General features: G+C 35.1%; 1 protein-coding gene across 3 annotated transcripts; it reads right to left on the bottom strand.

Annotated features, from left to right (window-relative positions):
• Positions 1 to 150: 150 nt before the first annotated feature.
• Positions 151 to 24,020, bottom strand: LOC123525186 (SCL-interrupting locus protein homolog). Of its 3 annotated transcripts, none has more exons than XM_045304028.2 (16): positions 23,825 to 24,020; positions 19,933 to 20,067; positions 19,531 to 19,635; positions 16,455 to 16,570; positions 15,862 to 15,962; positions 15,342 to 15,401; positions 14,272 to 14,519; positions 13,875 to 13,958; positions 12,644 to 12,730; positions 11,140 to 11,287; positions 8,616 to 8,722; positions 8,160 to 8,253; positions 5,181 to 6,898; positions 4,626 to 4,812; positions 3,886 to 4,040; positions 151 to 3,549 (listed from the first exon to the last, which is right to left on the bottom strand). In XM_045304028.2, exons 2-16 carry the CDS (start codon positions 20,052 to 20,054, stop codon positions 2,457 to 2,459), a joined length of 4,425 nt encoding a protein of 1,474 aa, XP_045159963.2. In that variant the 5' UTR covers positions 20,055 to 20,067; positions 23,825 to 24,020; the 3' UTR covers positions 151 to 2,456. The 3 variants fall into 3 exon arrangements, with proteins under 3 accessions (XP_045159963.2, XP_045159965.2, XP_045159964.2); XM_045304030.2 differs by having other exon boundaries at positions 23,877 to 24,016; XM_045304029.2 differs by lacking the exon at positions 23,825 to 24,020 and adding an exon at positions 23,635 to 23,808.
• Positions 24,021 to 27,967: the final 3,947 nt, after the last annotated feature.

Here is a 27,967-nt window from a genome sequence, read left to right as displayed (position 1 = left end):
CATCCTATGGATTTCCAAGTGGTTCTCAAGTTAACAATCGGAAACAATTTTCCATATTCAGTTTTCCCTTATTAAAGAAATTGGTGCACCTGTTAACAATATTTTTGGATCTTTATCTTTTGTTAATTGTAAAGAATACACAGAGAAATGTTGTATTTTATAAGATAAATAATTTATTAAGATATATACACTAATAATTTAACAAGTAAAACAGGTAAAAGCTAACAGTTCTTTATTTCCTTACTGGGACTTCCTGTAAAATGTTCTCTTGGTACTCAAATTCATTTTACAGCAATTATCATATAGTGCTATCATATGTTTTGAAAATGCTACTGCTTTAGTCAATATACAAACAAATTTAAAATGCACTGTTCTATTACATTTAATTAAAGGGGTCTTATATATCTAGCTGAATTATATTTCATCTAATGTTCATTACTAAGATTTTGGCAGAAGCTTTAAATTATACTTATTCTCTACCTCTTTCTGTGTAAACAGTTACATTCAAAGAACAGACACTTTTTCAGTAATTTGAAAAAGTGCTACTTTACCGATTACAAATAAAATATGGAAACAAGAGTAACCAAAATAGACAACTTACCAAGAATAACAATTTAAGTTTACAGGTAAAAACCAAAGATGTTCAACATGCACTGATGTCAATACTTGAAAAAAAAACCCAGCTATGAAGCCACATCTACAAGGGAAGGAAATCTTCCAACATTTTAGAGTCTTTTCCGACTTTATAATGTTCATTCTGTAACTTAATTATTAATTTTGGCACAGACTAATATTCCTACCAGATATTTAGCATTTGAATAACAAACATCAATAGTCTAAAAATGGCATAAAATACTGCAACACCAGATTTATTTCAGCAGTACTAGTAGAATACCTAAGCCAGAATTCAGTTAAATTCTGATAAAGAAACAGCATGGGTCTTCAAACACCCACTTAAAGTTAGTACTTATCTCAACATTTAAACTTACACAGTGAAAACTGAAGCAGCTTACTACCTATACAACTCTGAAGACCTTACTAAATGCCAATGGACAGAACAAAAGTAGAACAGCCAATCATTTTTTTTAACATACATCAAGAAAATCTTTAATATTTCATTAAAGATTTCTGACAAAGACCTATCTATCTACGTTGTATAAAATCAAGATAAAAATAGCTGACTGAGTGTACTTAAAGCTAAAAGAACAGTTGCTACACTAAAATCTTTTATTCCTAAATAATTTCATATTATATAGCACTATAGACTATTTCTTTCTAGTTTGCCGTATGTAAATAAGAACTACTTTCTGTTAGAATACTGTCTATTAAATATTTCTTATAGTAATATTACTCCAAAATAACAACATAATTTACAACCTAAAAATAAATTCTATTAAAATAAAAAGCTGCTTTCAAATACTGGACAGAGAACAAAAAAGCTTTTAAAATAAAATAAATAAAAACCTGACATAAATGTAAAAGAATGAGTATAAAATATTTATAAATAAGACAAAATGAGACAATAGAATATATAGATATCACAGTCTATTGTATAATATTGGCAATTATTGGTATGTATACTACAGACCCCCGCCCCCCACCAGCCCTTAAAATATTCTTTGTTTAATTTGAATTTAACGTCATTCACAGAATTAAGATTTTCTGAAATCACTGTTTCAGATATACTGTTTTCATAATTTACAGCTTCCAAGTTGTGAAAAAAATATCCATTATATATAATCAACTATAAATGAAACTTACAAAAACACAATTCTGGAAGGGAAGTTTTATAAATGCATTATAAAAAGCCTTGGCAAAGGCTTCATTTGAATTGGTTATGCAATGCTGCAAAATATATTAAAAAAATAAATGCCCATTAAAACTTGCAGTAATTCAAATCCTCTAAAAACAATGGATATGTTATCAAGTAGTTAATTCTGAAATTACAAGATGAGATTCTATTGACAACTTATTTCCAAAGGGGAAGTATTTTCTGCAATTAAATTAACAAAAAAGCAGTTTTACAGCACCCAATATTATCAAATTGTAGACACTACTGCATTGTAGTCACATTGTTATATAAATATGTGCTAACCTAGAACTACATTCTGATCTCATTTTTTAAGTTTTGATATAATGCTGTTATTCAACAGAATTTCAGTTAGCTAACAGTTGGTATAACTTAACCTATTCAGTGTCCCTGGACTCTAAACCAGTACCAACTTGTTAGGATCTAGTTTGGATACATGTTCAATATTTGATCTTCTGACAGCAAAGAAAATTAGATGTGTTCTCAAAGAAAAACAAGAAAAAATACTCATGAAAATGCCAAATGCTTTGAACTACATATCTTTATTGCTGTAAACTGATAAAATTTCTTTAAAAAAAAAGACTGTGAAAATTGAGAATTAATCGTACTGGTATTTGACATTAAAATTATTTAATCATCTTAAAGGTCAAAGTAATTTAGGAAGCTGTTTTAGACGTGTAATATCTAATATTCTATCGTCTTCAATTGTCTCTGGGCGATGTTGTCGAGAATCATAGTAGTTGTGAACACTTTCAGTTTCTTCAGTGGCCATTTGTTTTTGAGGAACAGTCATTTTTCTTCCATAATTATCAGGTGTATTATTTCCAAATCCTGCATTTTCTTGTCGCAAATCTCCAGGAGAATGAATGTTTGCAGTTTCTTTTTCTGGTGGGGAATGATTTGGACGGTTTGGAGGACGAGTAATTTGTGGATTGACGTAGCGACCTGTAGCACCAATGTCTCTACGCGTAACATCTTGGTTATAGGGAGAACAGTTTTGTGAAAATGGCGATGCTTTTTGGGACTGAGGAACAGAACTATTGTGAGCATTTGAACCATTAGGGGTAACTCTTCTATGATCTTCTAACCTACTTTGAACATGATTAGGTTTAGGTGTCCTATTAAAACCTACACTGTTTCTTGAATCATTATAAGGTGTCCTTGAATTATTATTTGTAGGCGTTGTTCCATTACTGTAAATATCATCTGTACATCTGCCACTAGAGGGCGTGTCAACAGGTCCGCTACGACGATTGGCTGGAGTACTAAGAATTTCTCGTGTAATCTGTGCAGGACCATCTTCTGACCCAGAGGTCAAAGTACTATAATTAGTTCTTAATCTATAACTGTCATTTTGAGTTGCATCACTGATAGATGTACTCCCACTAGAAGCACTACCCTCCAGTAAACCATGTTTTTCAAGGTATCTCTTTGTAGCAAAAGTTAAATCATTTGGTGACATGCCAACAGTCGTCACATTTGGAGTACAGTCATCTTCCATTTTTAATATTTTCTGAAGAAGTGCAGTTTTTTCTGAAGATTTCTTAGATCCCTGTAATAATCTATTTTTGGCCTGCAATTTTGTGAGTTGGGTAAGCTGTTCATCTTTGAGATATTTCATTGCCATTGCATTGATCTCCATTGAAGTGTCAGTGTCTGAGTCCAACAACATGGATACGTAATTTATCTTAGGTATGAATGTAGTGTCTGTCTGAGCTTTTGTCATGTTCTGTTCAAACCTGAAATAGAAATTACTGATAAAGACTTTGTAGGATCACTACCTGTATCATACCAAACACAGAATGGCCCAAGGTATAATTCTCTTTCAGCTAAGCCTTTACGAAGATGATTGTATATTTATAAACAATATACACTTGAAAGGAGATACAAGATATTAAGAACAAAATTAAGAATGAATCAAATATACCAATCACCCTCTAAGAGAATCAAAGTATTTTAAAATATGGATAAAGGGTTCATGAAATTCATAGAAGAAGAAAAGTGTTAAAATTGGATGTCAGTTCCTGCACTTATGTGTGTTTATATATATGGTTAAACATAAAAAGATATCTAACCTGAAGAATGATTGAAGATGTTCCCCAAGGTTGATTTCCTCCCTTGCCAGTTTGACTGGTGTGCTTGGATCTGACGAAACATCTCCTGAGTAACCACCATCACCTCCTGTTGTGTTTTCTGTCGTGTTCTGACTTAATAACTTTTTAATGTTGTCCTGCAAGAATTAGGCAATTCTATAGCTGAACAGTCAGTCCATGGAGTAAATTAAGTGTAAATGAAAAAATGAAACAAAACATATCCATTTTACATTCAGAATTCCATATAATGCAACAAATTATACTATGAAGCTTTATCTCCAATTTGGAAAAAACTAGAGCTATCACTAACGACCTCTTTCTTATTTTCAAAGACATTTTTAAATATTTTCCAGGAGGTATTATCCATTTGTCCATGTAATTTGGATTTCTCTCCGACAACAAAATATTTCTGACCTGCCTTTCGTTTTTAAACAATGATTTAATCATTATGGCTATGCTTCCTACATCAATCTGCTTCTTACATGTAAAGTTTGCATTTTGATCTATAGTTATTGTCCACATCCTGCATGTGTATTTTATAAACAACATTTTATTGAAAACTAATTTACTGCCAGGCAATTAATTACAATGGACAACCTTAAACAGCTGACTATACATAAACACTGGATGCTAACTTCATGCAGTTAAAACTGTCTGAATCCAAACAATTCATGAAAAACCCTGTTAGGGATAATGTGGATGAAGCAGTAAGTATAAATTACCATAAGCCTGTTGTAGTATTCAGGATTGTCAGTGCCTGCAGTGTTATCCTCCTCGCCCTCATCATCGTCAGAATACTCAGACTCACTGCCTCCCTGGTCCTGCTCACACATGCTCGCTGATATCGGGGAACGTGGTGACATGTTAAATGCTGCAGAATCGTTACAAGATTCCTGAGATCTTGGCGACCTAGTTACAAATGAATTCATTTTTAGACATCATAATTATTAAATAACATACAGAATTAAAGTAAGTTAATTGTTCATGTGAAGCATCTTACAGCATAAGAACTAAAAATGTCTTCTTGCCAGCATCAATGGCTTTTCCCTCAATTTTTTTTTCAGTATCTAAAACTAAGTATCTGTGCTCAGCTGTTAAGGAATTCCAATTACTTAAGATCTGTGCAAAAACTGCATTACACACTTCTATGTAATAAATAGTCAGTAAGCTGTAAAATTTCTAATTTACTAATACAGTCTTTTTGCTTTTAATTATGAAAATACATGTACCAACAATACAGCAAAACTTTAGGAATGATTAATACATTGTATACAAACCTTGTAGGAGACGACTGGAAACTTGGAAGATCAACAATCATCTCAGACTGTACACTATCAATGGTCCTGTCATGCATATTGTTCATCAAAGCTACCAGCTCTCCCTGAGAAATGTCAAGGTCAGCATCATCTCTCTGTGTACTGTTCATAGGTAATCTGCCACGATGTCTGATCTCCGCAGGAGTTCTGGCATCACAACCACTGCCATTAGAACTAGAATTGGACTGGTCCCTATTTGAGTTTTGCCGTACAGCACCATGCCGTTGTGAGTTCTCTGAATCCCTTTGGAAATTATCATCTTCCTGTTGGCTAGTCTGCATACAGGCAGATACTTGCTCTTTCTGCTGACATAAACCTAATGACGTGTTAGTGGCTATGTTGCATTTCTCTCCCTGTGCTGGTCCTGTAGGTTTTACATTTACAGCACTTTCTGCAGTGTTGTTCAAGGACTGTGCTTGTTGTAGTGTAAGAACCTCAATCTGAGCTTGAAGCTGTTTCAACTGCTTATCCTGCTGAACTAGAAGCTGATATATTTCTGGAGGGACATTCTCCCAGTTCACGCCACCAAGTGAAGACTTCAGATCGCCTGTGGCTTGAGTTGATTTTGGACTTGGGTTTGATGGTGAGTGGTGTTTCTCTGGTGTAAAACTGAGTCCACTATCATCACTGGACCTTGCACTACTCTCAGAACTCGGGTTTGACCTTCTAACCTCATTACTGTTGGACATGGTTCCTTCAGCACTCTGTGAAGGAGTTCTAGGTGAAGGTGCCTTCTCCTCAGCTCTTACTGGCAAACCTCCACTTGCCTGAGGAACTGGATGGTTAGATACTGATTTCTGAATGGGATGACCTTGAGAAGCTGTTTGACGGACCATGTTTGAATATGCGGGTTGATTTGAGGCTGGAACTGATCTGCTTGCCACTTGCATATTGGAGACCGACTCATTTGGAAGTGAATGTGGCATGCCCTGTGGGAAACCATTCATCTGAGATGCAGGAGCTCCTGGATAAGGTATGCTGGACGGCTGTGGCTGACCATGAGAAAACTGAGGGTAAGGCTGATTTGCAGGAGCAGGCCCCTGGTAGTGTGGGTAACCTCCTGGGTGGGAGGGGTATCCTTGGTAATGTTCTGCTAATCTTGGTGGCGGTGGACCATAATTAGAATAATATGGTCTAGGTGGTTGGGCAGGTGCACCTCTAGTATCGTAGGACTGAGGTCTGTTGTAAAACTGTGGTGGTTTCGGACAATCTGGGCAGCTACAGTAGGCAGGTCTTGGTCCATGTCCCATAGGGGCACCTGGTGCATGCTGGTAACTGACTTGAGATGCTTGAACAACATTTGTACTATGCTGATTTGATGATGAATAACTCTGGGGAACCACTTGTCCCGACAAAGTTGCATCTACATTCATTGCTTGTTGGGTATTCACTTGATGTGGAATACTTGGCAAGCTTTTACCACTTCCATTGACACTTTGTGTAGTTCTTATGCCTTGGGCATTATTCACATAGTTACTAACTGCAACAGATGCTTGTTTATGCTGAGCATTACTACTAGAGTTATTTGGCACAGACTGTATGGGAGCAGAACTCTGTGGCACACCACCACGAGAGACAGGTTGCACAGACCGTGGATGCTGAACACTCGGAACAAAAGTTGTATCTTCATCTCCGAAAAACAGAGAGACTTCTGGCACCATAGACTGCATCATTGGCAACTGTGTGAAATGAAAAATGCAACTATTAAACACAAACAACAGTCTGTAATAATGTTGGAGGGGTTATAAAAATTCAATTTTGTCAAAATATAAGATTGTTTCATAAATATAGGAATTCCCGTAATATAAACAGCCTGTTTTAAAATCAGTAACAATTCCTGTATAAAGATATAGGAAAACAATTTGAATATTATACAACAAAAACTTATTTGCAGTTTCATATCACCCCCTACGATAGCGACCTAGAGGTTCTACCTCCAATCCATTATACAAATATATCAGTGCTAAATGCCAGTAGTAAATAGGGACCAGCATACCAGTTTTGTTTGACTGTGGAAAGTACCGTTTTACAAATCGTGAGTACTGGCCTATTCTTGACAAAACCAAAGTACCAAAGAAGTGTTTTCAAGCATTTATTGAAATATTAATTGAATAATGTAACAATTTTTTATCTGTTATTGATAAAAGATATGTCACTTCTCTCAAAGAAAGAGCAAAATTTTACAGATTCTGAAAAATTTTAAAATGAAGATCTGAAATTTCTTTGCAGGATATACCAGTATACAGACCTGAATATGATATAGTGTGGGACACTCAACCCAAATAGTAAACAATATATAATTACATTACTATGATAAAACATTGTACTGACATGTTAATGGATAAATTTTCTCCACTATAATGTTCCTAATGAGCAAACTAGCTAAGGTAAAATTCAGTAGTGTTTTCATAATAAATCATAACAGTGTGACATCATACACAAGTTAAGATCATATAACTAAGTCAAATGACAAAACATCTGCATGTTTTATTATATTTGATAATTTTGTTCACACACTGCAAGCTGTTAAATTACTAGTTCATAAATCTATCTATGTAATGCTTTCCAATCAGGAAATATAACAGAATATGGACTTAATGCTAAAATGTAGTTCAACAGTTTAAAATAGTGATATTAAACATTTTGCTTTGTTAGACTCGGATATTATACTTTCTTCAGCAAATAAAGTGCGGACAGTCATTCAGATGAGAATAATCAAATCCCTTGTGCTGTGCATGTGTGATTCAATATTAACCATCCAAACTCCTTTATTTAATTCACTATTAAATAAAATACAGGAGCACATATATTTATCAAATAGAAATTATAAGCTTCAAAATTGTCTACCAGCTACAAATAATTTTATGGTATTTTCAGTTAGAGGATTTAAAAGGTGCAGACATGAATGGACATTGCATTTATGAAGATACAAATACCAACCTTTGACTTGTGTGGGGCAGGTTTCAGCCTTGGAGTAATGTCATCATTATTAACAGGTTCTGGCGACATTGATCTTCTACTTACATCCAGACCACTTAAAATACAAAAATAAATGCCAAGGTTTCAGAAAACAAAGAAAATGCTTAAACACAACGTGCTGTAAACAACAACAAACAACCCCAAACCTTTTAAGTGTTCTGGTATATGTTTCTTCTTTAAAAAAAGTTAACACTTGCTGTCACACGTGTGTAAACTGGCCAAGATAAAATTTTGTAACTTATGTACTCCATAAATAAGTATACATAACACCGCATATTTGATCTAAGAATGACTTTAGTAGTACCTTAGGTCAAGTAGTTACAAAACAAGTTAGTAAAAATTAACCGTGGAAATAGCTATTTGAAAATCAGACTGTCAAAGTCCTTATGAAGAACATAGTACTTTTATGTATCATACCTGTCATTAGCACTATTTAGCACAGCTTCTCTGAACAGCTCAAACTTGTGACCATCTCGCATCAGATTAAGGTCAATTTCTACCATTTCATTGTTACCCATTGTGTTCTGAAATTCATTCATAATAACTTTGATTCATTGAAAACTTACATATATACTTATCAACAGATCAACAGTGATCATTATGATATGTCTTCCAAAGCCTTTAGGAGTATGTCAGTTAGGTTGGGTTTATAATAATTTATTCATGGTTCTTTTGACAAAAGCTTCAGGCTTGCTTTGAATCAATCAAGTGGAATACAAGTACCAGTATCTTATAATGTGTGGCCCTGAACCAAGTGGTATTAAACTAGAGAGCCCTATACTCAGTGACCAATTAAATATATAGTACTTATTTAAAGCAAATACCTAAACAAGAGGGCCATAATGGCCCTATATCGCTCACCTGTTATCACTGCACGTAAGGACAAGAAGGTCAAAAAATCATAATCAAGATCAATCAAAAGAATTATGAGAAAATATGGTTGACATTTTCTTAAAGTTACTTCAAATAAAACTATTTTCATATCGGGCCAGTAGTTTCATACAAGAAGTTTTTTAACCAAAAAGAAAAAAATTCTTACAGGGTACAGATATGTCAAAATACACCTAAAAATTGGAGGTACCATCCATGTTGTACCACAGAAAAGTGGTCTCCGTTTTTCCATAGGTAATAATAAAAAAAGTTACTAAATAAGCTATTTATAGTAACATAAAAGGGAAGTAATTAAAAAAAATTATTGTAAGTGAATAAAAGAAGGACCTGCCAAATAAAAACAAGAGCACTGCAATGCAGAGCAATATTCACACAAAACAAAGTCATAGGACCTTTGACCCCTAAGTGTGACCTTGACCTTGAAGTGAACCATAAGAAACATGCGCTCTGCAGGTCGTTTCAATGAGGCGAACATTTGTGTCAGGTTTCTTTGAAATCCTTCAAGGGGTTCAAGAGTTACAGAGCATAAGGGAAACTGCTAGCCAACAGACAGACAGACGGACGGACACCAAGGCGATAACATAATACGTCCCTTCGGGCTTATAAAGAGGAATTAAGATCTTATGGTGATACAAGTTGTGTGCAAGTTAGGTTAAAATCAAATCATAAATGAAGCTGCTATTGTGCAGACAAGGTCAAAATAGCTAATTCTGGCCCTTTCAGGGGCCACAACTCTGGAACCCATAATGGAATCTGGCCATATCAAGAAAGGAACCAAGATCTTATGGTGATACAAGTTGTGTGAAAGTTTGGTTAAAATAAAATCATAAATCAAGGTGCTATTGTGCAGACAAGGTAAAAATAGCTAATTCTGGCCCTTTCAGGGGCCATAACTCTGGAATCCATAATGGAATCTGGCCAGTTCAATAAAGGAACCAAGATCTTATGGTGATAAAAGTTGTGTGCAAGTTTGGTAAAAATCAAATCATAAATAAAGCTGCTATTATGCAGACAAGGTCAAAATAGCTAATTCTGGCCCTTTCAGGGGCAACAACTCTGGAACCCATAATGGGATCTGGCCAGTTCAACAAAGGAAGCAAGATCTTATGGTGATACAAGTTGTGTGCAAGTTTGGTTAAAATAAAATCATAAATGAAACAACTATCGTGCAGACAAGAAATTGTTGACGCACGCAAATTCTGGCCCTTTAAGGGGCAATAACTCTAGAACCCATGATGGGATCTGGCCAGTTTTTGAAAGGAACCGAGATATCATGCCAATACAAGTTTTGTACAAATTTGATCAAAATTGCTTGCAAAATGTGGTCTCTATCGTGTTCACAAGGAATTGTGAACGGACGGACAACGGGCGATCACAAAAGCTCACCCTGTCACTATGTGACAGGTGAGCTAAAAACGAGTGCAAACACCCTATTTATTACCACTTTACTAGCCACTCCCCTTTAGCAGTTCTTCACAGGATTTCTAAAGCATGTCTTTTTTCATTTTACAAGAAAAAATTACCAACTACTGTTTGATGCTCCTTTTCCGTAACAAGGCTTTTTCTTGATTTCTCTTGAAATGTAAGGCAATACTAAAGATTTCATACATCATTTAAAAGAACTCCATGGTGGTAACGCATTTTTTTAAAATTTCAAAGGATACTGATTACTGGTAATTTTGAATTATCACAAAAAAAAAAACCCAGATAGATTTCAATGGGCCATTTTGGCCATTTTTTTAGAATAAAAACAACAATTTAATGCAAAAAAAAATTGTAAAATTTCTTTTTGAAATTGTGGTTTTGCCTGATTTTTACCATGAAAAAAACAAACATTTTTGGCCATAAAATTGATAATACTGAAGATATTTAAAATTCTTAAATATGATTGAAGATCTTCATAATGATGTGTAACTTACATCTGGATCTTGCAAAATAAAGCCACCATTTGCGAAAAACCCTGTTATAGATTAGATGGATCAAACAATAGAGCTGTTTATCCTGACAGAATCATATGGAAAACCTTATACAGCTTCAAAATTGAGCATACCTTGCTAATCTGAACAGCCTCATAACCTGTGTAGAAGTCAAAGGTCATTTTATTTGATCCTGTGGCAGTGGAACATTCATAGAACTCTGGTCTGGAGTGGGTGGGGTTATAAAGCACTAGTAAGAATGGATCTGGTGGGGTACAAACTCTGAAATTATAAAAATACTGAGAATTAGTCATATAGTACAATATCAGTCAAAACAAGAGCTGTTGGAGGACAGCAGCGCTCGACTATTCAACAGCCTTGTCAATTGAATGAATACAAAAGTCGAAAAAGGGGCATAATTTTGAAAAAATGCAAAGTAGAGTTATGGGTCCTACACAGTGCATGTCAGATCATGACAGTGAACAAGTGTGTAAAGTTTCAATCCATTCCCATTAGTGGATACTGAGATACCAGCTTACATACAAAAACTTAACCAAAAACTGCTAAGTCAGAAAAAGGGGCATAATTTTGAAAAAATGCAAAGTAGAGTTATGGGACCTACACAGTGCATGTCAGATCATGACAGTGAACAAGTGTGTGAAGTTTCAATCCATATCCCATTACTGGGTACTGACATACCAACTTACATACAAAACCTTAACCAAGAATTTCTAAGTCGAAAAAGGGGCATAATTTTGTAAAAAAGCAAAATAGAGTTATGGAATCTGTGCAATGTAGGTCAGTTTATCACAGTGAATAAGTGTGTGAAGTTTTAATCCATTCCCATTACTGGGTACTGAGATACCAACTTACATACAAAACCTTAACCAAGAATTTCTAAGTCGAAAAAGGGGCATAATTTTGTAAAAAAGCAAAACAGAGTTATGGAACCTATGCAATGTAAGTCAGTTTATCACAGTGAATAAGTGTGTGAAGTTTCAATCCATTCCCACAAGTGGTTACTGAGATACCAGTTTACATACAAAACCTTAACCAAATCGGGACGCCAACGCAGACGCCGACGCATGGGTGAGTCCAATAGCTCTACTATTCTTTGAATAGTCGAGCTAAAAATTCATATCATAAATCATTTCAGTATAGTATCATGTTCTTAATAAATTATCAGAGAATTTTCTTCATTTAACCGGGAGTCGGTGGAACAGTGGTTAGCAGGCTAGCATCAGGAAATTGTTCCCTGATGCAACTGACATCTGGACTAGTGTTCAGTTCTGGATAAAGTCCTAAACTAGTACTGTTGCAAGCAGTTATGGCCTACACTGGATGCTGGGGAGATAAATATAAGACCTGCTTTGGGCTTGGCTTGAAATAAGTTGCTCTATCTATTCAAGGGAGGCTAACCTCCTGCATTAATAGGTTATCATTAACCTTTTTTATCCACAAAAGACTATTCTTTGAAACATTTAACAAAGAAGTTACTATACGTTTTATAATTCTTTGCTTTAAATAAATACGAACTACACCAAAAGACTACACATTGAAAAGTTCAGAAATACAATTAAACTTGTTAAGTTGTTTCAATTAAGGGTTGTTTTTTTTAAATGAAAAAATACCACATACCTGTCCTGAATGGCAGAATTGTGTAGATATCTCAGGCAACATGCCCAAACATAGGGACTATATACATAGGGAACACCACTCACCCAACTGTAATATCAATGAAATACAAACTGATAAATCATGTGAATGAACTTAGATATACCTTATGAATCATAAGTATCCTAGAGTGTGTGGCATTTTTTAATATAAACAATATATTCATGGAGACTGCATTGGACAATACTTAATAACATTCTTTGAAATATTTTAACAACTTGATAAAACATAGCGATGACACCCAATCTGACATCTGCACATAGTGAATGTAACTACTAAAACATGAAAGAGACTTGATACAGTATTAGTATTTATCTTGCCTCCTAGAAGTTTCTCGCATTTCTATTGGTCAATAGACGTCATGTGGAGACAGGATATATTCCATATCCTGCAAGTACATTTCAGATATGAATTTTGATTAAAACAAAATGGCTGCCGCATTGCTGCCGCTGGCATAACTGAATCAAGTCAGATTTTCTATTAGCTCCAGCGATAGACATCGTTTCTGACAGTAAATTTAGTGTTTTCTTGCCGTTCTCATTTTCCTACATAGTTTAAGCTCATGAAGTTTGATAGAAGTTAGCCGTAAAAAGCGGAATAACTGTATGGGAGACGCGGATGTTAAAATCTTGTTTTAAGTTATATCATCGTAACACAAAGGAATTAACATATTTGTTACTCAGTAGATTGATGTAGGATCATTTATTCTACGTGCAGGATAAAGGATTTAACAGGAAAAGTGATGAAAGCCGAAGTTTCAAGACATTTCTGACATCATGAAATCCGGTGATTTTCGAAAAGATGGAACAGTCTGATCTAAACCAGTTCATAACCTGTAAATGAACTTTTGTGTTTTGTGATTTAATCAAAATACAGGTCATTGTGCATTTTATGGCTGGTGTTAATCAACTATAAACAAAACATGATGACCAAACAAATGATTGCAGGATAAGTCTGCACTGTAAGTAGCTTTGTTAATTTAAAATGTATCGATTATAGCATGTAAGTAAAGGGTAGTCGGCAAGATAAAATCGTTACACAACTTGTTGGTGACAGGATACAGGATATACGGAGCTCTCGGCTGATATGGATTTTCGAGACAGCGTATATCTTGTATCCTGTCACCAACAAGAAGTGTAACTAATAATACTTAAAATAATATCAAACATGTAATATTAAAGCCATGGAAACTTACATTCCAACAAGAGGTAGATTTATCACTTTAGGATCAGATTCTAGCACCAATAAAAGTTTACGAGTATGGTCCATTGTAAGGTACCTGAAATAATCAATATATAATTACATCATCTGAACATTTTACAACGATCAAGGCATACTTACAGGCTTTCACAGCTGTACAAAAGTTTTGCTCCCCCCCCCCAACCCCCCCCCCCCCCCCCCCCTTTGTAAATAGAATTTTTAAACAAATAAACATAAACCTTTTTAAATACAGTTTAGCTGACAGGTTATTTAATTCAATTTACTTATGCAAGCTTTTTATGTTTCAAAATTTGCAACACTTTGGTTATATACATATTAAATTTCAAGAAAATATTGCAAAGTAAGAGAAAAACAAACAAAAATGATCTTACCCAGTTTTTGGGGTGCCTTGCATGTGACTTATACTCATAGGACCAGAGAGATTTTTCGACAAGGCTGTGGGCACAATTGGTACAGGATCAATTGGTAAAGCTTTTATCTCTGTTCCCATAGTTACAACCTCAAACTCTAGGTGATGAACACATGTCTCTCTTGTTGTGTAAAAACTGCACCAGCCCTTAGTGAGCAAAACATTTCCCAGCTCTACCGGGTCTTTCGAGCAACATCTCTGCCGCAATAACTGAAATTGATACAAGTGTAATTGGTTATGTTACATACTGGGTGTATCTTCAAGTGCTAAATACTGGTGTATCTTCAAGTGCTTGTACAGTTTTTGATAGTGGAGGAAGAACCCAGCTTCCCCTAAAGGCATAGTCACAGGCATAGGCATGCACCAGTGTAGAACCACTAACATTCTATAAGCCAGCTGGATGGCTTCCTCAATTAAAGAATTCTACATTGAACCCTAATCGCTGATGGTCAAGTCATTCAAAGTCGGCTACCTTTACCACTCACTCCCCTCCCATTCAAGGCCAATAGTTAAATGTCATTTGAACCGTGAGTCGGTTTGTTTGTTTGTTTTGGGTTTAACGCCATTTTTCAACAATATTTCAGTCATGTAACGGCTGGCAGTTAGCCTAACCAGTGTTACTGGATTATGTACCAGTACAAACCTGTTCTCCGCAAGTAACTGCCAACTTCCCCACATGAATTATCAGAGGTGGAGGACGAATGATTTCAGACACAAATATCTTTTATCAAATCATCACGGAGAACATACATGTACGCACCGCCTGGGGATCTAACTCGTGACCCCGCGATCAGCAGACCAACACTCTCCCTACTGAGCTAAGTAGGCGGGTTGAACCGTGAGTCAGATAATATCATAGTCAGATAATGAAAATTTGAGCAGAACTAAGTTTTAAGCTACAGTAAAATAAATATAAGAGTGACTTTGAAATTGAATATCATCATTACCACACTGCCAAATGTAATATACTATATTTTATATACATATCAAAGATCATGGATGTCAATGTGTATTTTCATTGTTATGAATTACCTGCAGAGCATTAGAGTAATCCTCAGCTGTACTCCCCCTTTCTTTACTTCCTGTTTGCATCTGAAAACATGAAAAGTACATACGCTATAGCTGAGATAATACTACATGTTGAAACATATTACATAATTATTGGGGCTAAGGTCTTAATTGTTTCTAAAGTTAATATTTTCATTTCTTCAATGTACCTGCAACATAGGAGAGAATAAAGAATATATAATTGACAATATCAACATAATTACATTAACAAATGTTAGCCAACGCCTAACCGATGACTGACATCATTTTAGCATATTTGGCAGAGAAAGAATCACACTGCCCTTCTAGACTATATTTATGTGACAGACTGATACATGGGTAAAACTATCAATCTTCTACAAGACAGCTAAATGACTTCACTACATGAAAGAAATCAACTCTAACACGTCTAGAAACAACAGCATTGAGGGACAAGTGGTACACATAGTACACCTTTAAGCACTATGGAACAAACCCCCTTGATAATTATAAACAAAATCCTTACTGTGAAAGGTATAAGCATATCCCCAGCAGCATGACTTGTGGAACTGTTTGGGTCGCCAACTGGATCAAACCTCTCCACATTAAAAAGCACTCCTTCACCATCTGAAATAATGCAATCATGCTAAACCTTTATGTTTGTGTTACCTACTTTCAGAATTTGGTGTACGACATGAAGTACAAATGGAAAGTATCAAACCAATAAATCATAAAATTTAGTGGTAAATAAAATATAGAAAATCTGGTAATACATAACTGATTATACAGTACAAACAAGCGGCTGTCACGTGTCAGCCCTATATGTCTCATCAGTTTCACAGCACAAGAAACATTTCTTCCAAATTACTTTGAAAACTGGCCAGCAGACTCATCAAAAAGAAGATTTGGTTAAAGAACAGATAATGGTGAGTGATCACAATAGCCGTGTGAACACTTTGTAGGAAATTACTATTTTCTTCTTTAAAATCCATCTTCTTAACTGACTTACTTCTGGAAATGTTCACATATACAATATATAAAGGTAAAGATGGAAAATTACAAGATCAACACTGCATTATTTGACAATGAGAACAGACTAGTGAAATGTTTCTCATTTACCTTCATCAATATTGAGTGAGCCTACGAGAACACAGCTACAGGATGGTTGATTTCCACTCTCAACATGTCTCTGGGCAAACCTCAGAACTTTCTCTGTTATACATAGTCTTGGTTTTCTGTAATGCGCAACACAGAATTTAAAATAACAGCAGACAACAAGAAGCTGCGTTCAATAAACGCTTGATGCCCCCGGTGGCATCCTTGTCGATACAAAGCAACCCAAGTCCAAAACGATGTCAAGGTCAAACTGAGGTCAGGTGATGTCTGAAGATGAGGAATGGTCACAGGTTACATCTGCATTAGTATCAAGTCATTCTAGTAAGGGGTATTGATGCTAGACAAAACGGTCCCATTTGGTTAACCTTGTACGGATGGATAGACAAACGAACAGACGGACAGGACAATCACTATATGCCTCCCGCATCAGTAGATGCCAGTGGCATAAAAAATGTTGAGGTACTATACAGTAGAATTCCGCTATTAAGACCACCCAAGGTTCTTTGTAAAACTGGTCTTATTAGTGGTCTGGTCTGATTAGTGGAAAAGACTATACGGGGAAGGTCAGGCAGATAATAACACATTGGAATACAATCAAGACGGAATAATGGCAAACACAGTGTTCAATTTATATGTAGCTTTATTTTCTTTAATTTCTTTAGCCTTAAATACTTGATCACTGTGTTAATCAAAGAATTACGGATCAAACTGTGTATTAATTAAGGACGCACTTAACTGACAATGATTTGAATTTTGTTCAATTAAAGACAATTACAACAATATCAAACCTTTTCAAACTTCATTCTCCGCTGAAATCCCAAACGTATTTACATTAATAATAACAAACAAACACCATTTAGATCTAATTAAATCCATTTTAATCCAGTCAATTCGATCAGCGGGCATTCGTCTAATTACAAACAAATTAATTATTTCAACAATTTCTTATGTTAAAATAGCGATGTAAAACACCAAACATCTTTAAATAACAATTTCAGACAATCAAACAGTTTGATACGTTGTTTTGATAACGTTTAAAAGACTTGTTAGCAATTAATGGATAAATACACAATGTACACGCTTAACGTGTTAACACGATGTCGCACGTGTTAATTCCCGCGGCGATTCGCGGTAACATACAGAAAAATTTGAGTGGTCGTAATTGCGGTGATTAATTAAGTGTGAAAAAATCAAACAGTTCTGATATTGGTGGTCGCATTAGTGGATTAGCGGTCTGGTCGCATTTTCGGACAAACGACCATTGGTTTTAAGAAAGAAATATTCCGTTCTTTGCAAAATCGGTCGTATTAGTGGTGCGGTCGTAATTTCGGCGTGGTCGTAAAAGGAATTTTACTGTATATATATATCTTTGTTTTACCATTCTACATGTCCTAGCATAAAATCATAAGTTACCGTAGATACCCATGTATAGTGCGCAGTTTTTTGACCCTCGGGACCACCCCCGAATCGTGGGTGCGCATAATACACAGGTATAGACAATTTTCCAACTTCAAAACAAGTTTGTTACCGATGTTCGCCATTTTGGTAAAGGGAAACTACTCCCCGCGCTTACTGTCTCCGCTAAAATCTAAGATTGCCGTTACGTTCCGTAAAAGATCGAATTGTTTATTTTTCTTTCAAACAAAATTAATTTCATATAAATTTAAAAGTATTTTGACGAAAGAAATGTTTACAAATCACAAAAATTATAATACTAATTAAAGATCGAGAATTATCTTTAACCGAGATCAAACTGTGAACAACATAATTGACACGAGGTGACACGTTAATTGCCGGTAATTACTGGCTTTATGATCGTGACAAAAAGACTATCACACCTTTTGTTATCAGTTTGAATTGAGAAGCTCATGTCATTTTGAAAGATACCATTCCGAAATATTGAATCAGCTGCTATTTATTTATTCAAAATAGTGAATTAAAAAAGGTAAAACAACAAATATAACAATAATTTACTGGTTTTATTTTCGAGAAAACAAAAATCGATAGTACCGTGAGACCGATGCTGCTCTCCGCCGCGGAGATAAAATTTATTACCGGTGTCGATGTAAACCCTACTTTCGTTTTCCATCCACCTCAAAATTGACCAAAAATTTTTTTTTTTTTTTCCCAGGATTTTGGACTAAGATCGGGGGTGCGCATTATACACGGGTGCGCATTATACACGGGTATCTACGGTATTTTAACAGGAGAGTCAACATGGGTTAACAGAGAGAATCACTCACATTCTTGCATTCACATGCTATCAGAAACGCCTTTTTATATATGGGCATTCCATGGAAAAGCGTATTAAAACGTATTATGGCCCCAAAAAGGATAATTCAAAAGGAAATGATGTCACAGTTATAAAAGAACACAAATATTCCCATGCATTCCATGGAATGATATTAAGAACAATCTATTCATTTCCTAGTAATTTAGTTGTTACACATTTTATGCTACAATAGAGTTAGAGAATCCCTCAACATACACTGGTACCCTGGGCCTACTGAGCTCGGGCACCAACCAATCCCTCAGCATTTTGCAGATGATATTACATGAAAAAACATGTATTACAATATCTCAACAATGAACCTCAAATGCATTTTCTGATTTACATTATAAAAAGTCATGCTTTCTGTAAGTAAATATACAATTAAGCTTGCAGCCTACTTGGGCTTCCACAGTATTAAAGTTACAAAGTTCAGGAGAGCTGAAAAACATTGTATGGACCAAATGCAGCTGAAACTAGTTTTTGTTTTATTGCAAGAAGAAAACTGCATCCAATAAGAGAGTATTAATAATTATGTAAACTGCTACATCAATAGCAATCATGCCTTGCATTCTGTTGCATATTAATTTTTTTCTCTCTTCACTGTGCTTTAAAAGTTATCTCAATTTCTACATATGGCAAATCTGCCTATCAATACAAATTAGTAATGTGGACTGTGACCAAAGTTTACCGTGTATATTTCAATTTCGGTAGGCCCTCAAAAAATGTGTGTTTTTTTTTAAAATGTGTTCCAGTGCACCTGTGCAGTCTGTAACAACTGCTGACAGTGGCTTCATGATTAAAACTAACCTGAAGTAAGATATATGTAATGTCTGTGGTTCCCCTGTCACTGTGTGATCCCACAGAATGTTCTTTGTACTTGGAAACTTCAACAACTGAACATCCTCTGCATTTCTGTAAATGTCAACAGACAAAAAGATTATGATTTTGTCTGCAAGACTGAATGTACATAGTAATCAAGGTAAATAAAAGGCATAAAACTTAACCCTATGTTGTGCATATTCTCTCTTATTTTTGGTGGCTAAATCTTAAAATGTGAGAAACAAATCAAAACTGATGACTTATCACAGCAAAGGTGTTTCAGATTAACACTAACTTGCAATTAGAAAGAAGACAACGATGTTTAACCTAACCATCTGAAAACTGTTTGCATTGCCTAGGTATAGAAATTTTATGACAATGTTTGGAAACCTTTGATATTGCCTAGGAACGTCTCTGGCCATTTGTATTGCATTTACTTCAGGTAGGCATCTATCATACTTTGCTTGTGCAGTGTCCAATAAAATCTTTTTCTGTATCAAAGCTGCTGCCATGCAACAATCAACACTGGAAAAGAAGAAATACGGTCAAACCTGCTTAAGAGACCACATCTACTAATTAAGAGACTACTTGCATTAAGAGACCACTTTTTCAATTCAGTTTCGTAATGTCAACAAACTACATGTAATTACATTGTATTAAGAGACCATTTGTGTTAAGAGACCACTTTCTGACCTTACCTTAGGTGGTCACTTAATACAAGGTGTACTGTCTATTCTTCATTGGCCTAATTCTCTATGGATCTCATAAAAAATCAAATATAATGAATGGACATGCATAAATATTACAATTAACAATGTATAGTCCTATTGTACATGTAAAGACTTTAAAATAGATGTTAAAAGCCTTCATGAGAAGCAAATAATTATGTGTTGATTTTTCCAACCTTGTAAAAAATTTCATTAATGCTTCCATCTCTAATGTCTTAATTTTCTGTTCTCACTTTAAAGCATATGCATACATGTATTTATAATGAAATGTAACGCAATAATTCTCTTAAAGTTGATATATAATACATTCTTGAATGAACTCTTAAGAAGCATTCACTTACATTTACTAGCAAAATCCCATAAATTTGCATTCCTTATAATGCGGACATGATGTGGAATATGCATGATTAAATTTCAACAGTATCTCAATATATTTTACAAATCGTCTGTAAAATCAATACCAAATACTTTAAAATGCCTGCACAAAACTGGAAGTTTACTGCTTACACACAGTATTAAATGCAGTTTACTGAACCATTTCTGAATCAATAATGCATGTTAAATCATTTCAGTGGAAGACAAATGTCACAGGGTTAGAAAAACATGCAGCCAGACCGGGACCTCAAAATACCATTTTGATGCTCCACCGACTGAGCTACCCAGCCGCCAACTCTCCTTTTTATTATAAGTCCTATAAGGTGACACAATACCGTATATATATTAATTATTACAATACTGCTTTCAGGATAGAAGAAACTAGTTAAGATGCCAGAATGCTCAATAACAATACAGGAGATTTGCAAATCCTTTAAAGCCATAATTACCATTTTTGCACATCAACTACATTAGACATCTTTGAATTCAACAATGAATCAACATTATAGCCATTTAATGATTCTACAGTTTGTTTTACGGTTATGGGTATGTGTCCAAAAACAGAGGATAAGAGATAAAAAGAAAGAACAACTGAATCCTGCCAAAATACTTAGTGTACTAATAAATAATAGCTTAAACTATTTTAATTTCTACACATGGCAAAATCACACTTTCAAATTTGTATTATTAGAAAAATTAAGATAAGAACTTTGAGATATATACAAATTACCATTTTTAAATATCTGCACTTTTCCCGTCCCTAATGGTTCCAAAGAAACTAACTACATATACATAACCTAAAAGGCTATACAACTGTAGACTGTAGTTCTGCAGAAACCATTGATATTAATAAATACTGCTTGCCATTAGAAAGATCAGATCACAAACATGAAAATAAACAACAATCTTAATAAACAGAATGAGGAAGGTGAGGCAAGTGTAGCACTGCAAAAAACTCTACCAAGCTCCCAACAGCCTGCACATCGCAGAAAGACACAAAAGCTTTAGGGGAAATACGTCGACCCTATTCAATAGATACAACAAGACTGAAGTCTTGGAAGGGGCCAAAAATACTACATAGGCTGAATTTTGCAAAACTAACTTATAATGGGATTTTATTCATAATTATATTACAGCTTTTTTTGTCTGCAAACAAAGCTTTCTTCCGACTACCATGTTGCAGACAACACAATATACAGGGCTGAAATTTAACTTTTTGACCACTTCCAAATTTTAGCAAGTAGCTTTTTTCTGACTTGCTAAATCTGAAAATCTACTTGTAAATTTAGACTTTCAATTATAAATGTTACAATATGCTTAATAATCATGTAAGAACATTAATAATGATATTGTTAGCAGGGTTTTCCTCGACGCATAATTTTGTGCGTTTTAGCACACTGATTTTCAAAATGACCCTCAAAATAATTCTGAGCGTGTCACTCATTAATGGCCCAACTAAACTACCGGCCAAATTACGGTGACGTGAATTTTGGAACCCAATATTGTAAATAATACGCCCATGTATGCATCAAGAAATAGCGCTTTCAAATTTCATGAAATATTTTACTTAGTAACGTGTTTTAAACGAAATGTCACAGTGCACAAATATGTTGATTAATTTACACACATGTTGAGTTAGTTATTCGCTTTGCAGAATAATTCGCAACAATTTTCGCCCGACCTGAACTCTGCCGCACGACATATTACCATTTCCGGTTCCTGGCGTGTATAAACAAAGACCTACTATTGGTGCCATGCTTGCGCGAAGAAATAGTTCCACCATATTTGATATGAATTTTACGATAAAGCACATATTAGAATCGAAATTTATTATAATTTGTAGCAAAACAGTGTTTTAACACTATTTATACACTCGGGCGGTTAAACGTTCTCCGAAATAATTTCACTTGGGCTGCGCCCTCGTGAAATTATTACGCCCAACTAACACTATTTATACACTCGGGCGGTTAAACGTCGTCCAAAATAATTTCACTTGGGCTGTGCCCTCGTGAAATTATTATGCCCGACGTATAACGGCCCATCGTGTATAAATAGTGATAAAACACCGTTTTGCTATTTATTATTTCTTAAATAAGATCATGCTTTAACTGTAAACGTTACTTTAAATTTTTTTAACCGAGTTCAAATTTTATAGGAGCCCACACAACTAGACATTTCCAGTTTCTCACAGTCATGTTACCCAAAACAAACAATTATTTTGGACCTGTTATGTTGCAGCTTTGAAGTCATAGGTCCTACTAGCAGCTGTATTGTATCACCAATACCTATCATGTATGACCATTCTTTATTGAAATACTTATCGTATCGATTTTTTCCATTCAATATTATACACATCCCTAATCAGTATATCAACACATTTGATTCTATTCACTGAGCGACTGCAGGTGCGAGGAGATATCTACCCAAACACCAATTTCAATACACAGCGAACTGCCGATGCCACTAAATTACAGAAACAAAACACAAAATATACATTCAAAAAATGTCATCGAGGCAATTTTATGCTTTAATGTCAACATTAATTCATTATCAGAGATATACAGCATTACAAATACATTGTACATGTACCAGAAAACATTCCCAATGGATTTCATTGGGGATTTCCTAACAGAAATATGCAGAATAAGTCTGGATGCGACGGGATGGCGACAGATGTCAGATGAAAGTAGATTCTAAATTATCAAGCTGTTCCAAAACATCCCATTATTTGTACTACGTTACCCTCAAACTTACTCAGAATACTCATTATAAAGTTCTGTGGACAGCTAAAAAGCATTCCACAAAATTCTGTTTTTTTAAACAAAAACAGCCATTGTGTAGTCCAGGTCTCAGTATTCCAACATTGTGTCTCATATTTAAATTTCAAAACAATCATTTAAGAATAAACACTAATACATAATAATAAATAACAACACGAGTAATATTATAATCAATGACAGTATATTCCATTTTAAGAAAAACTTCATACCGTCTCCGTTTTAACAAACTGACACCTAACTGGCTAACACACAAACGTTAGAATGCAAACTGTAGAACAGGAACAGGCACGTTTCCTGAAATTCCGCGAAGAAAATGATTGATAAAGTTTTAGGGGAACGTAATATTTGATACAACTGAAAGCATATTTGCATGAATTTTTCAAGTACAATGACCCATACGTTATTATAAGGTGTAGTTTACTTCTGCAGGCTTCGAACAATTTAATCGTACCGATTTGTTGACAACCGGAAGTTGCTATAACCGCTAAGACAACCGAACTGTAAACGAAAAAATATGGAGACAAGCGATAACTTTTTGCGGGATTTATATAATTTTACAGAGCGTTGCTTTGTTGTATCACTTTAAAAAATGTTTATCTGAACATTCACTTGTTTATTCTGTGTTGAAAGGGTTGAAGATTAAAATATTTCATAAAACAGACCGGCACTACCAAGTTCACTATATACGCATGCGTAAATATGAATATTTGGGTCATTTTTTTTGGCGCGCAAACGTGTTAAGTCAATGTATCAATCATGATCATGATAAATGAAAATTTATTTATTTATTCTATATTTCAGATAATATATGTATATTTATAGTGCCCACCATATAAAAAATGACAACTGACCATGAAACCGGCGTCCGTGACCCGTCATGCATTTTATATACAGATTAATTAGAATTCTAGTTACGATCATAGAAATGTAGCACTGACATGAACCAGCGACGTATTTTTATCAATGGAAATCTAATAGATACCTAAGGTATCTGATAATCTAGATTCAGATGATTGAATCGCATTCTAATTTCTTAACAGTAACAAGTAAAGAGGTTTAATTCATAATTGTACAACAAAATCAACAAAGACTTGTAAAGGATAAAGGTAATTAAAGTAATACATTTGAATGGTCCGACAAACTCTATGATCAATAATAATGCCATGGCAGTGTCTTTTGGAGCCCAGTAGGCCTACCCGAAAGAACGGACCACAACCAGCCACGCAGCCATGACAGAATACCAACTACTCAAGTACGACCAAAAGCAATCTTTACGCACCCCTACTGTGGCTAGACAGCACATATGACCAAAGACCAACCCAAAACACACAGGAACACCAGCTGACACCACCAGAGATTAAAATTGGCAATATCTGGATATTGAAATTAATTTGTGGACAGTGTGGACAGATTGAAACTAATTTCCACTTCTTTTTTGAATGCAGAATTTGTAATCGTTGTCGAAACGATCTTCTTAATAATCTGCGGAATTTCGAAATTGACTTGGATACTGTTCTATTTGGAAACCCAGACCTCTCTGATCAGGATAACATGACACCATTTACTCATGTACAAGCATACATATCCGAAAGTAAGAGATTCTTTTAGCAACCCTGAGACATTCCCATTTCTTCCCACTTTCTCTCGTCTGTTCCACCTTTGACTTGTTCTAACTTCTACATTTATGTGAATACTTTTCTTCTACCATACATTGTCCCCTTTCCATTTTTTACATCCATAACGATTTTTTTTCATAGTTTAAGACTATATTCCTAGCCCCATTACGAATTTAAGCTCGATATGCTCATACAGTTATATTTTGTACTCAAAGGAGAATAATTCTATAATGCTTGTCTTTCATTCTTATCCTTTCCTGTTTTGCCTTCACTACAGTATGACATATGTACCAATATGGGAATTAATATGTTTAAACTAAATTAATCTAAGCCACTTCTAACATTAAGAATGCGCGTTCCCATGCAGACGTTTGAAGTTTGAATAAGCTAAATGTAGAGCCTGTTGTAACTATGGCATACTATCTTAAGTAGGATTAGTTTGTAATACAGTTGAATACCGTTACCTCGATATCGGTTAGCTCGATACTCCGGTTAGCACGATGTGTTTTAGTCGGTCCCGATTTTTCCCTATGTATTCTAATGTAATTGTTTATCATTACCTCGATATGATTAGCTCGATATTTTGTTTAGCTCGATGAGATTTTTCAGTCCCGTCTTACTTACCTGTAATGTTTTTACACCTGGTTTCGTCGATATCACAGCGTGTCAAAAAATATCCATGTTATTTGTAAAAAGCAACCTATTGTTGTCTGGCGATGTATTTATCATAATCAAGTTAGTGTGTTGGTATTTAATCTTTAATCCAATTCAAATGTTAGGAAGTTTGCATGTAATTCCCAATAATTAGTCTTATAAAACAGCGTGCAAGCGGGCATTTGTTATCCAATACAACTAATTTGGATGAAATATTTTTCTGTATCTGCCGTTTAGGATTGAGTAACAATATGCGTATTACACAGGTAAAAATTTTCGTTATCGAACACAGTCAAAATGACTACTCAACTAGGAACATTACAGCTGCATTCAGACTTGTTTATGGAAGGAATAAAATGCTAATGTTTACATGTATATTTTGAAAAATTTAAAACTTAAATGTGTGTATGTACTATTTAATTAAGATGTTTTTTGTCAATAAAATTAAAATCATATTTACTTTTTATGATTTATATTTTTTATTTAAACCCCTGAAAGTCTTTATATGAGGAAGATTATGACGCGCCTTCAAATGTCCATCCTAGAGCGTCAGCGGGCGTCTTGTCATGCTGTCCCTCGTAGTCCTTGCGGAGTACCAATCTCAGCGTTCAGCGTGGAAGATGACAATACAAAGAGGTGGTAAAACAATCCTTCTTAGGGCCACTGCCCTCGCCCTTTGTTGTGACTCTACCGGCTGTCCTTAATATAGTTATGACCACTTCCGGTAGAGCCGCATGCCTGCTCCGCGACGTGCACGCGGCGAGAGCTCAGGAGCAGTTTACTTTTTATATTATTTCTTTCCCCTTTTAAACCCTCTGAAAAAAGCATTGGATATAGTGAAAATATAGACGTCTGACACAAGTACAAAGTTGTCCCAGATAGTCGATATCGTTACGTCGAACTTCGGATACGTCGATGCAATTTTTACAGTCCCTTAAATATGTAGTCCTTTTTGTGCATATTTAAAACAGATATTTAGCAAAGCATAATAGGCCTACTATTAATATTAGATCTAGTATCTTCTACATTCATGAACCAAATAGGCATGTTGTTTTTTTTTATTTTGGGATACCATAGTATAGCTACTACTTGTTCTTTCTGCTGTTATTATAACACAAAGCAATTGAAAATGGATTTCATCTTCAATGTTGCCTGAATTATACAAGGTACAAAATAGAAAAAAAGGTGAAAAACTAATGGTCGCCCAACACAGCATAAACGAAAATGTTGCAGGCTCGGTTTGATCGGGCATGTTCATGGACCGTAGTGGAAATACAAGCAACCGTTCCCGCACTCTAGCTTCGGCTTGAGGAGAATTCAACATTTACACATGTTACATGTATAACTAGATGTGCCCCAACTCCTGTCACTGTACATGGTCTCTTCCTGCGTTTACGTTAATGATATTTGGGTACTCGGAATTTAGAACAAAAAATGCACCAGATACCAACATTCATTTACCTACCACCACTTCCCGTTGAGGCTTTCACCTTCAGCTTGTGCCTCCCAGAAAACTTTTCTGGATCCGGACCTGCGCGTGACCTGGTTCCTAGCTACAGAAGAATAGGTAATGCTGTTGTTCGAAGCTCTGTTATTAAAACTAACCTGAGATACAGATTTTTGTTTTAGACTGAGTGACAGTGAATGTTAAATGTCTCAGCATTAAATATGTATTTCTAAAAGTGTTTCGAAAATCTTGCTTAAAATATCAAATTCTAATAATGTTACAAAAAAGTTACAACACAATTACTGAAAAAAATATCAAAATTGAAGTACGGTAAGTCGTCCACCAGACAACAGACAGATATTTAACGAACCTAATTGTTTCTCATACCCATACTTGAATATATTTGATTGAAATAAACAGTATGTTTAATTTTTCTTAGTTTATAAACTATATCCCAGTAGTAAACGGGATGTGTAAGACCAAATTTTAGAAGTTTTTTTTCGGTTTGTGTTATATTTCTACTTCTACCACTTCTACCACTTTATGGCCAACGCCAGCAAATTGATAATACTGCCATTTTTTTAGGTATGCGCGAGAAAAAGAAAGAAATACAGTGTGAAGATATGTACAGTGAAAGGGTTAAACACAAAGAAACTTACTGAGTCTAGATAAAGAGTTGTGCCACCTGAGACTTGAAGGCCTCAAGCGACCCTACCGACACACTGTCTGGAGGTAATGTGTTCCAATCACGTAATGTTCTTGGGAAAAACGACTCCTTCCTGTAGTCGCACCTACACGATGGAACTTGATAGAACTGCCCAGTTC

The sequence above is a fragment of the Mercenaria mercenaria genome, chromosome 3 (genome assembly GCF_021730395.1).
Source record: "Mercenaria mercenaria strain notata chromosome 3, MADL_Memer_1, whole genome shotgun sequence".
Lineage (NCBI taxonomy): Eukaryota > Metazoa > Mollusca > Bivalvia > Venerida > Veneridae > Mercenaria > Mercenaria mercenaria.
This window is presented reverse-complemented; position numbering and strand designations above follow the sequence as displayed.